The sequence below is a fragment of the Pleurodeles waltl genome, chromosome 3_1 (genome assembly GCF_031143425.1).
Source record: "Pleurodeles waltl isolate 20211129_DDA chromosome 3_1, aPleWal1.hap1.20221129, whole genome shotgun sequence".
In the NCBI taxonomy this organism is placed as follows: Eukaryota; Metazoa; Chordata; class Amphibia; order Caudata; family Salamandridae; genus Pleurodeles; species Pleurodeles waltl.
The window spans coordinates 568,805,809-568,824,091 of record NC_090440.1 but is presented as its reverse complement, the minus strand read 5'-3'; the positions used below and the strand labels follow the sequence as shown (position 1 = coordinate 568,824,091).

The following is an 18,283-nucleotide window of genomic DNA, read 5'->3' as shown; positions in this document are numbered from 1 at the left end:
AATCGAGTACTTTGCTTTGCGCAAAAGTTTCAGAAGGTTATGTAGAACTGGACGAAATGGAAATCCAGCATGAAGTGCAATATTTTAGCGGAAAATGCATTTTCATGCATTTCGGCCTAAATTACGGTTTCGGCAAAAATACAAGTGCCACAAACAAAAGCCGCTTGCGTTCCCAAACTATCATTTTGCCACGAATGCAACATATTTACGTAATGTGGCATAATGTCAGGAATTTAATGTAATACATGGAACATTAAAATCCCTAAATCATGCAAATTCCGCAGCACAATTTAAATTTCACCAGGGCGTGGTATAAAAAAAACTCTGCTGCTAGCACCACTGTGAGTTCATGGATCATACGAGGATCTAAGTGGCCCCTTTATGTGCAACTTTGTTTTCACCTGCACTGCTCCTGGGAGAGAAAGAATCGCAGAATCTCCCTGTGTAACTCTTATGCTGCTCCTGGGTGGACTCCATAGACTGAGCGGGGATGAAGGAGATTATATTTTAGAGTAGCTGTGCCTGCTTAGGTTGCACCTTTGCCCCTCTTCGATGGACCCTACTGATTGAGTAAAGTTCATTTTAACCTTTATCGAATTCAAATACCAGTGACCGGTTTGGGTAATGCTGATCGTATTTTTTGGAAACTATGGCTCACGAGGTTGCAACTACATCACTCATGGATGGTTCCCATTTATTATTTATTAATACCAACTGTAATTTATGGAAGCTTTTACCTTTAGTGTTTTTCTGCTTTGGTTATGAGGGTATGCGGAGGATATACCTCTGGTTTTCTTTTTGGTTAAACACATTTATGGAAGCTACGTATGCCTGTGTCACGTGTATACCACTCCTGACGAGCCCCAGAGAGTGACTGGGGTAAAGTTAAGTGTAATTCTTGAGAGCTGTGTCTCCTTGCGTCTCACCTTCACACTCTTGGGAAAGACTCAAAATAGGGATTAAATAAAGGAGATTTAAAGATTTTGGTAACGTCTAACTTTTTTGGGTGCACCTATATTTACCCCCTGGAGGATCCATATAATAAGTGGCTAAAATCCTTCTCTTGAGAACTGAGAGGAACCGTTAAAAGCCTTCAAGGAAAATTAGCTTTAAAAGAGACTCTTACCTATTGCAAAAGGACAAAGACATGTGATCCATCTAAGGTGGCAGCTTAACAACGTTATGTCAATGAACACCTGCCCAGGTCACAGCAGTATGATCAAAAGAGATCCTATGACGGTAATGTGACTCCAGGACTGAAGACGTGTCACAGCAGTGCCACGGAGTGCTGGACATAGCATGTTTTGGCCTGGAGATGCCCAGAGCTCTGACACTCAATATGGTGTCTGCAGAAAAAGTGATCACCCTACCTGGTGTAGGACTGAGGTCGGTTGGGTCCAGATCTATACATCTGCTTCCCTATACCTTACCCCTTGGACCACAGTGGTGAGTGCTCCTTCAGGACAATGGTAGACTATTGGTGTGAAGATGTTACACAGCGCTGAGGGCTCACAAGAACTTTCACTGCATCCCCATGACTCAACCAACCAATAATGCAGGGGCTCTAAAGATCACAAGGCAAAATGTGACGCCTGTAGAACTCCTGAAAAAATCTGAAGCAAACTCTTGAGCAACATCCACTCTGCAACAGGTAAGCGGGTGCGCCACTGTATGCACTGGGGCAGCAATGTCCCAGTAATAGGAAATGATATCTTCGACTATGACCGTTGTGTTTGGAGATCCCTTGATGCCAACTATCTGAACTTTATATCTTTATATCTTCTGAGAGGGAGAGGGGCCAGCTTACACATGCTTTATTCTAGTATCACCTCCTACCCCTTAGAAACAGTATATGTTTTTGGATTATTCCCGAAGTGTTCTGGACTTGAAAACCTGACGTTATTTAACAATAAATGTTAGTGTGCTAAGTAGCCTCTGATGGATTTACTTCCTGGAAGAAAGGCAGAAAATAATCATATTTACTTGTGAAATGGAGGTCGCTGATTCAGGTTCACTTGCAAGACGATTCTATTTATCAGCAGTGGTGCTGAAGGATTGAAACACAGAAAAGTAGTAGCCACTGAGTGGCCAGAGTAGATCTATACGCTGAAGACTCCGATACTTTGCAATGGGATCCTGTTGCAATTTCTGACTTTGGGATCCAATGCCAGAGTCTAGGTCAGCTACTGAACTTGCAACAATAAAAGCGAGGCCTGTTGCGCCTCTGGACTGAGTAGTGAAAAGTACTCCATCCAAATGATTTGACTGTCAGGGAACAGGTACAACTGCAGGACGTTCACCCCAAGAATGCCAAAGAGGGCAGCAGAGAACGCCATTTTCAACAATCTGCACCTCAGCAAGAAGATATAACACTGAACAAGATGGGACCATCACAAAGAACGACTTAAAGTGTTGCCTGGTGAATTTACAGCAATTTGTTTTTACAAATTGGCATCTCTTAGAGCTGATTTGAGCAGAGATGTAGCCATTAACAGTTCAGATTTGAAGTCCCTGAATCAGAAGATAGGATTATCAGACGACATTTTAATGCGAAAGCAGATGCAGAGCAACTCGTACACACAGAACTGGTGCACATTTGTAAACAAAACCTCTCATGGATCTTTGTGAAGATTTAGAAGACAAGTTCAGGAGGAACATCATCTGCCTCAGAAACCCTGAAGGGGAGGAAATATATTCCGAGGTGAGCTGAAGGAGGAACCAGACGTCAACATAGGAATCAAGAGAGCTCACAGGGTGGAGAGGCGCTGCAAAAAGTCTCCAATACTGAATCTATCTATATGGACTAAAAGAAATGCTCTTGCTACAAGAAAGCTGATGGAATCTACTGAAAATTACAACAGTCAAGCACTCCTCTTTCAAAATCTTTCCTGGTGATCCTGCATCGAAGAAGGGAGCTTTGCCCTGTGATGGAGAGATTTGCGAAACAGCAAATAGGATACAGATGGCTGTTCTTGACCAGCCTATAGTGCACATGGCAGGCAGGGGTGTAAGAAAAATATCTCTACTTCCAGAGGGAAATGTGAACTTGTCGAACCAGGAGGATGACTCCGCCCCCTTTAATGAGATGAGCAATCAGCCACAATGTCACCGGTCTTCCAAAAGAAGGGGGGAATAAGCAACAGGCACGTTTAAAAAAAAACAACATTTCTTTATTAGGCATTTGTACAGTGCAGAAACAAACTGGACTTACAATTACCCCCATCCCCCGTTAGGTGAGGCAAACATTGTTACTAAAATATATACCCACATTCTTGGACAAAATCTAGAAAATCCAGACATTTAAACAAGTTCTCCCCCTCACATTTGTGCATACAGTCTTACAACCCCTCTGGCCATGTAAGTCTCCCCTGTCTATTACTGAGGGATGGATGACTCCCAGTAACCCTGTCTCTGGGTCTCAGTTGTTCCCTCTCACTCTATGGCCTCCTCCTGCCACAGGCACAAATACTTTACCATGCTTCTGGAGACATCCTCTAGCCCAGTACATTAGTTCCACTCCATGTTAGAAGTTCAGTCATGAACCATCTGAGGGGCCTCGCTCCCCCATCTTTGCATAACATGCTTCCTTGCCACTGCTAAGGCGGTGTTACAGAGGGCCAGTGTGCATCTAACCAGCGTTTCCACCCCCAGATCTCCATGGCTATCAACGAGGAGTGAGCACCAGGGCATCACCTACCATATGGGACTTTGTATCCCTGACCAAAATCCTTGCAGTAGTGGGCATTCCCAAAGCGTAGGAAGCAGGGCACCCTGCCTGCTGCATCCACAATAAGCACAAATGAGGGTTGTCTCGGGACTCTCTGATGGGTTTCTCCCCATCCATGACCAATGGTCAATCAATTCTACCACAGTCCCTTTCCCTCCAACCCTACCCACCCTCCCTATCACACCATGCTGCAAGTTAAAAACAACTCGTCTCCACAATGATTGAGGTGCCTGTTGCCCTACCCAAAATACATTGTGCATTCCCAACTGAATTAACTGGTCATCAGTATAGTCTCACAAGGGCTAGGCCATGCTGTCATCTTCTAGGACAGCATGTTGGCATACCAGTCTGGGCCACACCCATTGTATGCAACCTCTTTAGTGTGAAGTAGACACGGTGAAGAATTTAGCGAAATCCCAACCAAATGACCACTTCCCCCAGGTATCTACAGACAGCACCCGGCTCATAATCCTCTATTTTGCACATGTCCTCCCCTATCTTTCTCGTAATTTTTGCAGGGGAGTTTGTAGTGTACCAGTAACTTAGAATATATTTGGGAGATGGCGTGCCTATCTAAGGAGGTCCCTAGTATTCTGTACACCACTGGGTTATCTTCTTCCAGATCACCTGGGTGCCGCCCAGAAGGTGAGAAAATATTGTCTTCATCTGCATATACCATTCAAACTGAACCCTTGATACGTCGTATTGCTTCTGCATTTCCCCAAATGTCAACCATCCCTTTTTGTCTCTGAGGTCCCCAAGTTTAGAGATACCCATCACCTTCCATTGTTGATGTCCCGGCACCCTGCATAATTTTACCAGTTGAGCGGATTCCCATAGTGGTGCTTCCAAGGTCAGGCGATCTGCCCAGTTCATCCTGTGCAAAGCCCATTTCCATATCCGAAGCACCACACCCATAGGTGCAGGACTCTATCCAGTCCATATAATTTCCTCATGTGACCTGGGGGATCCATTTCCCTTTTGGTCTTCAAGCAAGAGGGTACCTTTTGGTCCACGAAGGACCAGTCACTTATTACTAATTACTGAGCTGCCTAGACTTAAGTTCAGATGTGCTACACCCCGACCACTGGCCGCCTGGTCAGGCCGGGGAGTGCTATGCAGGGGTTGCCACCACTTCACAGCAGGTTCCTGGACTCTGCCCTCCATTGCCCTGAAAAAGTTATCAGTAACTTTGAATGGCAAATGTTGTAGGATGTACGACAACTTAGGCAGGAAAATAATTTTATTTAGTGAAGCTCTAACCAGTACGGAGGAAGAAAGGCCACATCAGTGATCCACGGCGCCACGGTATCCTGTCAACACTCAATATAAATTACGTTTGTGAAAATTCTGGTCTTTAATTAAATATATACAAATGCATGTGAACCCCACCTCTTCTCATAATAGCAAATCAGACCACTCTGTTAATGGACGCCAAGATGTAAGGGGGTAAACAATGAACTTTCTTATATTCTACTACAACCAGATAGGAAATTCCTGAGAATCTGGATTCCTGAATATTTTAGTTTTTACCTTGAAAAACTGGAAGCACTACAGCTCGCAGAATGGGGGAAGGGCATAGGAGATAGCCCTAAGGCTGGACTGAATGAGATTTATATATGTATGCCTCCTGCTAAAGGTGGGTTGCATCTTAAGGGTGCGAGGGGGTTAAGTGCTTTTCCATAAACAAAAAAGGACTTCAGCAGCCCACTACGCAACAGCCTTTAAAATGTATTTACACCTCTGTAATCTACTTACACCAATATGTCCCTCGGCATCCAAACGTCATGGACAAAGGCATAATGAGCAAGCATGATGTCTGCTTTCCGGACAATGGTGAACTTTATCTGGGTGCTGAGAGTGAAGTGGGAGAGGATGGGCTGGGTGTCAGCAAATGAGATGATGCTGAAGCCATGCATGTGGATGATGTTAGAGAGTGATGCCAGGCAGACGTTGAACTCTGTGGGGCTGAGCAAGGATACTTGGTATAGTCTGCAGATCACGTTGGCAGCAGCAATGGAGTATGGCTCTAGGCTAAGAGACTTGATGTACCCCGTGAGGAAGGGGCTGATGCACTTAATGGATGGTTTTTGTATGCTAGTTTCATGAAGGTGCTGGATGAGGATGGGATAGGAGACTGTGTCAAAAATGATTAAGAGGTCAAGCAGGATGAGTGCTGCTGTTTCTCCTCTGTTTATGATCAGGCAGATGTCATAGGTGGTGGCAAAGAGGGCAGTCTCAGTGCTATGAGTCGGACTGAAGCCAGATGAGGTGGTCCAGAAGATGGTTGTTGTTCAGGTGGCCAGTCTGCCGTTTATGAGTTTTTCTAGTACTTCGGTTTGGTAGGGAGCAGGGAGATCAGTCTGTAGTTTGCTAGTGTATCCATGTCCTCTGAGGGTTTCTTCAAGAGAAGTAGAATGGTGGTGTGTTCCTAGGCATCTGGAAAAGTGGCTGTGGTGAAGAGGTTGTTGAGGATTACTGTGGAGCACAGATGGGTAGAGTCCTTTGGTAAAGATGAAGTGTCGCAATGGACCTTATGTGGCTCCAGAGTGGATGGAGCATATGGTGCTGGCGGTCTCCGTTGTGGTGATGGTGGGCCAGCAGGTCACTGCAGTTACTGGGGTCTTCTTTTCGGAGGGCGGTAAGGGTGGATGGGTCAGGTTTGGGTGCAAAGTTATTGTAAATGTTGTTCATTTTGTCGCTGAAGTATGCAGACCTGGATGCAGAGATCCTGTGATGATCTTGGAGCAGGGGGTGGGGTAGATGAAGTCTTTACTAAAGCAAAAAGTTATCTGGTGTTGGTGGAGCTGTTCTAAATGCATTCAGTCAGTGTTGAGCGTTTGGTGGATCTAAATTGCTGGTCGTACCGCTGAATGACTGATTTGTAGGTGCTTCAGCATGGGCCGGTCTCATTTACATATTCTTTGGGAAATCATAGTTCTTCTTTGTACCAACTAGTTTCTAGTCTGGCTCTGTGGGTGATGACGGTTTTGAGTGGGTCCGTAGAGTCTGTGCAGGAGGTGATCCAGGCGTTGATGACTGATCTGCAGAAGTCTTGTCTTTGTAAGGCAGGCAGCAGGTTTAATGCAATGAGGTCCATCTTTCCTTGAGCATCCTTTTCCAGTTGCACTGAGTGGCTTTCTGCATTGGTGGAGGAGGTGGAGTCCAAAGAGGATGAGGCAGTTGTTGGTACAGGTGATGGGCTTGCCCACCATGATTCCAGGGAAGTTGGTAAAGACAGGGTCGGGGAGATGTCTAGAGAATGGGTGGGGTCCTTTACTTGTTGGGTGAGTCAGTGTGTATGTTCCAGGAGGCTGTTGATGTTTTGGTCAGTTCGGGCTTCCAGGTGGAAATGGAAGCCGCTGAGGAGGATGAGGGAGCTGAAATCAAGCACTGGTGGGGCCAAAAAGTGTGTGATGATGTGGAGCTTAAAGGCTAGGTGTTCCAGGAGGTTCATGGAGTGTCCAGAGGTGATGGAGCAATGGATGCATTCTTTTTAGGTGATGGCTAGTCCTCCTCCAGCTCTGCTGGTTCTGTCCTGCCTTGCAAACTTCAAGCCAGGGGCATAGCTACTGGGATGTTGCAGGCCAGCGTCGAGGTAAGGTGCGTTTCTGTCAGGAAGAGAAGGCCTGGGGAGAGGTTGTGCAGAAGCTCCCATACTTCAATGGCATGTCAGATGACTGAGTGAGTGTTGAGGAGGAGGGAAGTTAGGGTAGGGTGTGAACTGTGCTTGGGGGTGTTGTGTGAGGCATTGATGTCACAATTCCAGTGACCTAGTAGGGGTGACTCTTTCATCATTCTTTCACTAGCTGTATTTATAGGCTTCACATCTTCCAACACCCAAGCTATCCTCACAGCAGCATTAAACACAAAGCTAAGTTTCTAATAACCTACCTTCCTCTTGTCCACTCTCCCTCTACAGACATTCCAGCAGCAAAAACGTCCCTCAAAAGAGATCCCTTTCAACTCCAACTTCCTCCACCCCCTGCTAACTTTAGTTGTGCCCATTCTACAGTCCACTGCCACTACCAGCTCCCTTTCTTTCCTTTCCCTCCTCCACCCACAATATCTCCTACAACACAACCTCTCACACTTCCTTGTGGAAGTCGCAGAAATCTATTGACTCACCTAAACCCAGTCAAGTCCCTTCTTATGCTGTTTAAGTTAGCCTCTAAGCCTCCTACTCATCTTCCCATTTCATCTTCCTCTTACCCACTCCTACCTAACCTCTAGCTCCCTTCTCAATTAACTTACACAAAACAGTGCTGTCTTCTGCATAATCATTATTAAACAAAAACTGGAATGATATTTTACACCATAAAACTAACTCTAATCTGAACCGACTGCTTAAAAGACAGACGGCCAAGATATGACTCCACACTGATCCTTAAAGAAGTTGTACCTTCTAGATACAACTCATAGGCAGTATTGCACAATCAACAAATTTAATAGAGGACAGACTCAAATCTATGAGAACTTCATCCTAACCATACAATTCACTCATATAACAGCAGAAGAATGCCTACCCCAAATAGTTCTATGAATGTTATTACAGACCTGAATTTGTACAATTTTCTTTACCAGTATATGCCCTCTATTCAAGCCTAAACTTTTCAGAAGCCTTCTCAGATTCAAATGTCACTGTTATTGTGGATTACTTTGGCATACTCAAACAATCCAACACATGGTTCGACAAAGATCTGCACCGTACTGAATTATTCATCACTAAACTAAAAGTTCTGAGGCTGCATTAGCCTGTAACTAAATAAGCCCACCCAGGACAACTCACCCTAAACATCTTTTGCTTCTGCAAGTTGGCATTGATCACCAACAGTAAAACAGTAATTTGCACTACCTTCCTCAAAAAGCGCAGTAACCGCTCAACTTCACCGACAGAGCACCAGACTGGGAATAAGGTATCTCTGAAGATCCAATCTGTATGTCTTATTCGAGGGAAATGTTGCCATCAGCTCCAAGCAGAATGAGGCTGAAACCTTGATGCACTCATACCTACCAATGAAAGAGAGGGTTGAAGAAGATCATGAAACCATGAATGATGGTCCTCGAAGCAGCAAACTGGGCAGAAGGAATTGCAGGATGAAATGTACATAAAGCACCTCTCAGTTATCTAAGGGCTTCAGCTCATTTGTGAATTATGTTTTGGGAAACAACCTTGAACTCTGTATGGACATGGACTTAAACAATAGGAAGAGGAAGAACTCAAGAAAGATTCTATGGTTGAATATGTTTTATCCTCAAACTGTAGGCTACAGGTAAACTGGAGGACACTGAAAAGAGTCAAGGGAAAGTCTACAATCAATAAATTATTTGCTACAATTTCTAACAGAGACAAAGTTTTGGTCCTTCAGTCTACTTCCAACAATAAGATGATTATTCAATTACATAGAAAATATCAGGTACTTAAAACTTTGGACAACATCCCTTACTATGTAGCTCAATCTCATAAGAAACAACCTAGACATGTTTACCATATTAACTTGCTAAAGAAATAGGAGGAGCTCAAAGACAGTGTAACCATTTTACATCAGGAAGATGGAGGGACAAGATTAGGAAGAAATATTTTGTCCGAAGCCTGGACACATGGGAGAATGTAACACAGAGGGATCCTCATATACAACAACATAAACATGAAATAGTATTGGTTTGGGGCCCCGTAAAAGTATTCTCAGTCCTTCCTAGGTACACCACTCTGGTGAAGTATAAATAGAAATGCCTGAAAAGTGTATCAATGAGGTTACGTACTTGTAGGATCCCCGAACTAGAACAGGAGTGGTACAGAAGGAAGTTGAAACTGTCCTGCAACACAGCATCAATGAACCATCCCAAAGTGAGTGGTCATCGCTGATTGTTTTGGTACTAGCATCTGATGGCTCTATAAAATTCTGAATAGATTTGTTTAATGAATATATTAGATTTACATATTTTATATTTATCTTATGCTCATGAGTGGATGAGGTCATAGAACAACTGGGAGACGCTCAATTCATTTGCAATTTGGATCTTATCAAAGGTTATTGGTAGTTTCCATTGAGATCAATAGACAACCAAAAAGAGAGATTTTTGCAAACCTCAGATATGTATCAATTTAGGGTGTTAGCTTTTGGTCTGCATCCGGCTTTCAAAGCCCTAAGGACAATGTTTTCTGCCCTCATCAGGGTCATAAGGTTGCAAATCTTAATGTAATCATTTACAGTTCCCCACTGCACTGCAACAGATACTAATAAGTGGCTCATACTGAATATAGTGAATTTTTTAGACTTGGCAAACACTAGTCAATTTGCTAAAGAAACCAATAGCCAATCATGTACAGAGTGGCATAGATCAAGTATCCTTTTCTCACGTAAAAACACCAACGTCCTCAGATTCGGTCTTGAGATCGTCTCACTTCGAAAACTATACTGCAAACAGATACTGCAGGTGTAGATCTTGGGAGCTGCCCTATCACAGGAGACAGAGCATGGAGGTTCATCCCATTTTTAACCTCAGCAGTAAAAATATTAGCTTACAAATTACGTTAATCCACCATAGAGAAAGATGAATTGCCATTCAAGTCGGCCACGGAATCATTGCAATGCTATTTATTAGGTATACTTTTTCTAACGGGGTTCCTGCAGATGTATTTAAAGATAATGTTGAGTTTTTGGCTCCCCTCCTGGCTAATGTCTTGAATGTCTTCTCTAAGACAGGGCTGCTAAAGTCCTGGTCACATTCGGTGATTGTACCCATATTCAAGAAAGGAGATAGTATTAGCCAGAAACATTAACAATATCTCCTTGATCAAGTCAGTAACAAAAATTACGAGTAAAGTACTTGTGGAGCGATTAGAGGTCTGGGCCGAGGAAAACATCATTGTGTCTGATCTTCAGTATGGATTCAGGGCAGGACTAAGCACTGCTGAACAGTGCCTACATCTACAGCTAATAAATAACAAAAACATCCTGGCTAAAGCAGGGCATGCTTACTTAGCCTTTGTGGATCTAAAGTCCATCTCTGACCATGTAAACCGCTCTAAACTCTGGGACATGCTGACGGATATGGAAGTCGAAGCTAATATTGTCAACTTAGAGCAATACCACTGACCTGGTCAGTGCATTGCTCTGCCTCCCGTGGTTCCACCCTGTAAGTGGAGCCCTTTCCCTGGCTCCTCTGAATTCCTGACCCCTGCCAGGAGTTCGAGGCCCTCCTCCACCCGCAGGCTTCTGCATGCGCCTAATCCCTGGTGTCTAGTGGGAGAGCTCTGCTTTCCTACTAGGCTAACTTCTGACTCTCTCCTCCTTTTGCTTTGTTCTCTGCTCTGCTTCACCACTGTCCCTTAGTGCTCCTTTCCCTCGTTTCTCTATCACTCCGCTCTCTCTCACTTTCGCTCTCCCCGCCCCTTTTTTCACACTGTTTTTAGTCCCCCTCCCGCCTCCCAGCTGTCCTCTCCTCCCCCCCACCTCCCTACTGAATGTCGGCCGCGCAGCGGGCGCACCAAAGGCAAGCACGTCTGCGCCCGTCCGTGCCTGGGCCGCATTCAGCGCCAGAAACCCAGGCTCCCTTCCCCCCCACCGCCGCCATGCACGTCTTTACTACGATGCTGCCACCCTCTGCACCCTCAACACCGGCCGCTCTCCCGCCTGCCTTCAAGCCTCCCCGCAGACCATCCCTGGACCCTTCTCCTGACGGAACCGCACCTTCACCAGCATCCACGTCAACGACCCACCCAACAAGGCAGGACGCAACCATCTCAGATGTATCCTCCCGAACACCCGCTCCGTCCACAAGCACACAGTAGAGCTATGGAATCTACTCGACTCAGCCTCCCCAGATGTCGCCTTCCTGACCGAGACCTGGATGAACCCCTCCTCAGCACCTGACATCACCATAGCCATCTCGGACGGCTACAAGATTACCAACAGGGACCGCTCCAACAAACCAGGAGAAGGTATCGCCATCATCCATAAGAACACCCTCAGGATCACGACCAACACCTTAGACAGCACCGCTGAACACCTGCACTTCCAAATCCACACTGACCCAAAGTCCACTCTCCGAGGGACCCTCGTCTACAGGCCCACGACAGCAGTTCAGCAACACCATCACCGACATCATCAACACGCACGCTCTCGCATCCACTGACTACATACTCCTCTGAGACTTAAATTTCCACCTCGAGAACACCGACGAAAACAACACCGCCACCCTGCTCGACAACCTCTCCAACCTCGGTCTCAAACAGCTCGTCACAACACCCACCCACTCCGCAGGACACACACTCAACCCTATTTTCTCAGTCAGCAATCATGTCTCTTTCAGCCACACCACTGAACCCCACTGGACAGACCACTGCTGCATCCACTTCTCCTTCAAGAAACCCACAACACACCACGACCCACAACGGATCCCCCACCACAGTTGGAAAAAGGTCACCGAAGACCAACTTATTGCAACCCTCTCCCAGAACCCACCCATCAACACCACCGACACCGATGCAGCTGCCCGCAACTTCAGGCAATGGGTCAACACCTGTGCCAATACTCTCGCCCCAATCAAGAATCCCTCCAACAGAAAGGCCTTCTGGTTTACCGCCGACCTCCATGAATCTAAGCAAAGCTGCAGAAGACTCGAAAGAAAGTGGCACCAAGATCAGACTCTGGACAACCTCACAGCCTTCAAAAACGCCATCCGCAGACACCACCAACTCATCCAAGCCGCCAAGAGAAACGCCTTCAAAGACCGAATCAACAACGCAAACAGCCACAAGGAGCTCTTCAATGTTGTGAAGGAACTCTTCAGCCCCAGCTCCAACACCAACGACATCCCGCCATCCCAAGACCTCTGCGACTCCCTAGCCTCCTACTTCCACCACAAGATTGCAGACATCCACGACAGCTTCAGCACCCAGACCCCTCCGGCAACCACCAACACCACAGATTCACCTCCGACCAACCTTCTGCTCTTCTGGACCCCCATCAACGACAACGACACCATCAAAATCATGAACACCATCCACTCCGGCTCTCCATCTGACCCCTGCCCTCACCACATCCTCAACAAAGCAAGCTCTGTCATCGCACCCCAACTACGGAAGATCATCAACAGCTCCTTCGAGTCTGCCACCTTCCCGGAGAGCTGGAAACACGCCGAGAACAACACCCACCCCAAAAAACCCAAGGCAGACCCAAAGAACCTCAAGAACTTCCGGCCTATTTTCCTGCTCCCCTTCCCGGCAAAACTCATAGAGAAGGCTGTCAACAGACAACTAACCCGCTTCCTTGAGGAGAACCGCACCCTAGACCCTTCCCAATCTGGATTCCGCAGCAACCACAGCACCGATACCGCCCTCATCGCCGCCACCGACAACATCAGAACCATACTGGACAGTGGCGAAACTGCGCCCACATCCTCCTGGACCCCTCAGCAGCGGTCAACGCCGTCTGCCACCACACCCTATGCTCACGCCTCAGCAATGCTGGAATCCGCAACAGAGCCCTGGACTGGGTCACCTCCTTTCTCACCGGCAGAACCCAGAGAGTCCGCCTCCCACCATTCTGCTCAGAGGCCACCAAAATCATCTGCGGCGTACCCCAGGGTCATGAGTAGCAGTCTGGATTTCCCTGAATTTTATACTATTCTAGAGGCCCTTTTGCTGGCTTTTAAAAAAATCTTAAAAGATAGTTATGGAGTTGGACCAGCAACAGATGAGACGGTATTGAAAATATAAAAAAGATCAGTCAGTCTGTAAAGTCCTTTGAATTCCAGATTAGGCATGGAGCTGCATCTCAATGGGGTAAATAACGATTACCAGCGGGTTGTGTGGACCAGGCTAAGATTAAGCACTTTGAACTTTATGGTTGCCTTTCCAGATGCAGTTAGGTAGTCAACGACTCTTGATGCATGCCCATGTGACGATCACTCTGCACACTTCACTTTGCATCTAATGTTATTTTGAAATTTTTATTCTGGTTTTAGAAAATTTATTTTACTGCCACTTTCCAAGGATATTAATGTCAGACATTACAAGCATGCCATGCATTGGTTACAATCTCTTTTGTCTCCATCTCTGATGTATGCTTGATAGTAGAAAATTATACACAACGTGCAATCAATAACAGGAAACAAGGCCTTCAGAGAAATGTGCTTACTTGACGGCCAGTTGCACCTCACATTTTTAATCTCTGATGTATTTTAAACTTGATTTTATCTTGTAAATGTCTGATAAGATCATAGAGAATTTTATATATTTTGAAATGAGCATGGGAAACTTGGCTTCTACAGAAATATGATTGACTGATGGCTTTGTTGTATTATATCCTTGACACTATATTGAGTCATTCAATGCTGTTTTTAATTCTGAATACATATTCATTTACTAATGGTCTTTATTGATTTAATGTATTTGTCTTTTATGGCATTTTAGCTAAATAAAGTTTTCTTGATGATGAGGTAGACATTTTTTCCTGTACACTGATCATTGCCCTTTAACATAGCTGTCCCACAATAGGGATTCAAATTTTAGGGTACTTGCTTATCTTTTTCTCTGTGACCCTTTTCTTTCATAATACTTCACAGAGCTGGCACGTTTGAGGGCAATGTGGATTTTCTATCAGGGGACTTCAGAGGAAGCGGGGCCAGAGGGCGTGGGCTGAGTGAGGTCCACAGTTAAACCAGGAAGAGGAAGAGCCGGTGAAACCAAGGATCGAACCGTAATGCAGTGGCACAGCAAGCCTGGCTCTGACAGCTGAGAGAGTGTGTGAGCATAAGGGACATAGGAGAGACAGTTGCAGAAGCTGTGCACCAGCAGATACAAGCACATATAATGAAATGGCAATTAAGCAGGGCAGGGCCAAGAAGATTGTTCTTTGCCTCAGCTGCAGTGAGTGGCTGGCTCAAATATCAAACAGGCCTGAGGAAGAGAGGGTGGGTGACTCACAGTGGGGGGAAAAGGGCAAAGGAAATCAAATCGACCTTGAGGGGATGCAGATAAGATGAGAGTTCTACAGTATAAGGTAATAGTGAGATTAATACATACACTAATATTTGTAGTCTTTTTCACTGGCACTATAAAAAGCAATTACAATATACCTTAAAAATATTTTTTGTACCACAAAGGGTGATTCTGACTGATTGCTGAGACACTAACCTGAAGGTCTTCCCACCATGTCCTGGCTGGAACGGACTGCCCTGGGAGTACAGCTGCTGGTTTCCAGCAGCTGATGCTGATGTCATCAATTTCTTTTCCGCTACATGAAGAAAACAAAATATAAGATTTGAAATGACAGTAAAACTTTATAAACATACCAGTAACAAAGACTCGGCTGCCATGGTTCAATCTATTAGCACACATGAAAAGCATTTTTGAATCACATACCACATTGGCTCTATTTAACAGATGTCACAAAACTTTCCTAAAAAGTACAAGTTAAGTTCAGCCTTGAAAGGTTTTTCACTTATTGGTCGAGGAAGATAACGTTATATGATTCCTACTATGGTAAAAGGACTGTGTATTATGACAACAGAACTTCAGAGCATGAGAGACTAAGGGCATGATTTAGATATTGACAGATGGGTTACTCCGTCACAACGGTGACGGATATCCCGTCCACCGAAATCTAAATCCCATTATGTTCCATAGGATTTCGATTTTGGCGGATGGGATATCCGTCACCATTGTGAGGGAGTAACCCGCCTGCCAATATCGAAATAAGGCCCTAAGCCTGTCCACGCCATCAGAAACTGTCAGCCCAATACCTGCCTACCTCACAGTGCCTCAGCTGGACCCCAAACAAACATGGGTGGGAAGGTGATTGTGTCAACCTAAACATGACACTCTGACCCCCCAGTGAAGCAGTGGAAATAGATCTTAACCTTTCGTTGTATTACACATGCATGGCCAGGTGAGACACAAAAGAGATGCGAGATATGTTTTCAACACATTTATTGAAACTATCTCAGTCTAACATATAGTGAGTGAGCTGTGATACTTAGTTAGATAGAACAAAGCAAAGTAATGAACATTACAAACATGGTAAAGAAACAAACAGTTCAACCATGATGCATGTGGTTCTAGATGTTCTAGAGATTATAGAGGTTCCTATTTAACCCTTAGACTATACTCAAGAGCATAGCGGGTGTACCTTTGTGTCTGTCCTGATCTAAGAGACTAGATCCAGCCCTATTCCCAAGGATAGTGTCAGGATTTGGCCTGCAGTGTAGATGGTGAGCCTCTCGGGGAGCTGGCAGATTAGCACCAGCTAAACAGCATGTCAAACAGCATCTGTATCAGCACGGTTGTGGCCAAAATACCCTTTAACCCTTCCAGGTCAGTACATCATTTATATAATGTAATAAAGCTGAATAGAAAGCACAGTCTTGTGGTGTCTAGATGCTAGAAGCTGTTGCCTGAATAGGCAACACAAACTACCATATTGTCAGCCGTGGACAGAAAGTAAGGGCTAACTAAACAAATAGTTTGTTTCTATATTCCTAAAATAAAACAAGCTAATAAAATGTGTAAAACGTTGCTAAAAAGCAGCCTTACTAAAACAAATAAAATGCGAAATGTAAAGTGAAGCAAAATGAAACTATAACAGGAGGAACCAACATGGGTCCAAGAGGGCCTCACAACAATAAGAGTCATACAATGTAGATTGCGAAAGTTGAATTTCTGAACTAATATCATAGATTTGCATTTGAAGTGCAAAAGCCATTAGACCAAAAACATACAACAAACATATAATTAAAACAAGAGTGTTGCTCAGGCCACGTGCCGTTCTAATTTGGCCTATCTCTGTCCTGCTTTAAAATGTGGTCAAAATTATAAATACAAGGCAGCTGCATTTGTGAACTGAAATTTGAAACTGAAATGGAAGCCATTTTGGGCTCTTGGACCTTAGGCACTAAGTCAAGTTGCTATTATCAGTCACAGAAGTGAAACATTTTTCAGCATCACAAGACAACCTCTTGTTGGGATAGTAGGTGTGGCTAGATGAATCATGACCCAAATGTAATCTGGGTACTCAGCTCCATAGATAAGTCTGGTTTAAGGATGTCTGACCTATGAACCTTTTTGCAGGGTTATCCCCAAGCTTTTTGCCTTATACCTCCTATTTTTTCAGATCTGTTTTTGCTGGCTTATTGTCTCTGTGCATGTTACCACTGCAGATCAGTGCTAAAAAGCAAGTGCTCCCCGTGTAAATTGTATTGGTGATTAGTCTATCCATGATTGGCAAATCTGATTTACTAGCAAGTCCCCAGTAAAGTACACTATGTGTGCCGAGGGCCTGTAAGTGGAATGCTACTAGTAGGTCTGCTGCACTGATTGTGACACCCACATAAGTAGCCCTGTAAACATGTCTCAAACCTGCCATTGCCATGTTGATCTGGCAAGTGCACCCACTTGCCAGGTCCAAACCTTCCCTTTTGCTACATGTAAGTCACCCTTAAGGTAGGCCCTAGGTAGCCCCATGGGCAGGGTGCAATGTATTTAAAGGAAGGCCATGTACTGGTGTGTTATACATATCCTGATAGCGAAATACTACCAAATTTGTTTTTCACTACTGCACGGCCTATTTCTACCATAGGTTAACATGGGGACTGCCTTTAAGTATCTTTTAAGTGCAGTGTCCCACTGGGAGCAGATCGAGATGTGAAGTTTGGAGTCTCTGACCTCACAATTTAAAAATACACCTTTTGGTGGAGTTGGTTTTTAGATTGTCTGTTTGAAAATACCACTTTTAGAAAGTGAGCATTTCTTGCTTACCCATTCTGTGCTTCTGCACGTCTCGGACTGACAGTTGGGCTGTTTGTGAATTCCCTCTAGACAGTGACACAAAGGGAACTGAGGTGTGTCCTGCACATCCTGATAATTCTCAAGGGCTAGAGTGGGGAGGGAGGAGCTGACACCTGAATCTGAATGGGCTGTGCCTGTCCTCACACAATGCAGTCTCAGACCCCCTGGAGTGTGTTTGGGGCCAGGCCTGGACAAGGCAGGATCTTGTGGACAACAGAGACTTTTCTTTGCAATTTGCCTACTTCAAAGACAGAAATGAGTGTAAGTAGTGGATCCAAAACCTCAGACTTTTAGAACACTTCTGGATCAAAAGGAACCTCTGCCAGGGAGAAGAGCTGGAGGTGGGGTACTGCCCCTTTGCTGTGCGCTTTGCTGGGTTGGCCTGCAGTTGTTGCTTCTGCTGGGGAGAGGACAAAGACTGGACTTTGTTGTGTACCCTGCTTGTGAAGTTTCTCCAAGGGGTTGAAGTAGAGCTTGCCTCCTGTTGGAAGTCTCAGGGATATCAAAGACTTCAGGTTCACCTGCCTACAGCACTGGGAACTATGGGTTTTTGTGCTGCAACATAAGAAAAACCCCAACACCATCAACGACGCCGCTGCCTACGCTGCCGCCGAATGGAGCCGTGCCTGCCTTCGCACCGCAAACCTGATCTCACCGCAAACCACCGTCACCAAGCCACTGCTTGCACCATGACCTGTGGGCCTCGCACTCTGCATCGCCTTGCTCAAACCTCAACCTTGTTATCCCTGACGCCGCCGCCACTT

At 45.2% G+C, this 18,283-nt stretch overlaps 1 protein-coding gene across 4 annotated transcripts in view; it reads right to left on the bottom strand.

Annotated features, from left to right (window-relative positions):
- ARNT2 (aryl hydrocarbon receptor nuclear translocator 2) overlaps positions 1 to 18,283 on the bottom strand; it is a 684,205-nt gene that overhangs the window by 93,717 nt on the left and 572,205 nt on the right. For all 4 annotated transcript variants that reach the window (XM_069222996.1, XM_069222993.1, XM_069222994.1 and 1 more), the window contains one exon: positions 14,871 to 14,970. In XM_069222996.1, coding sequence (XP_069079097.1) covers positions 14,871 to 14,970 — 100 coding nt within the window. The remainder of the gene's footprint in view (positions 1 to 14,870; positions 14,971 to 18,283) is intronic.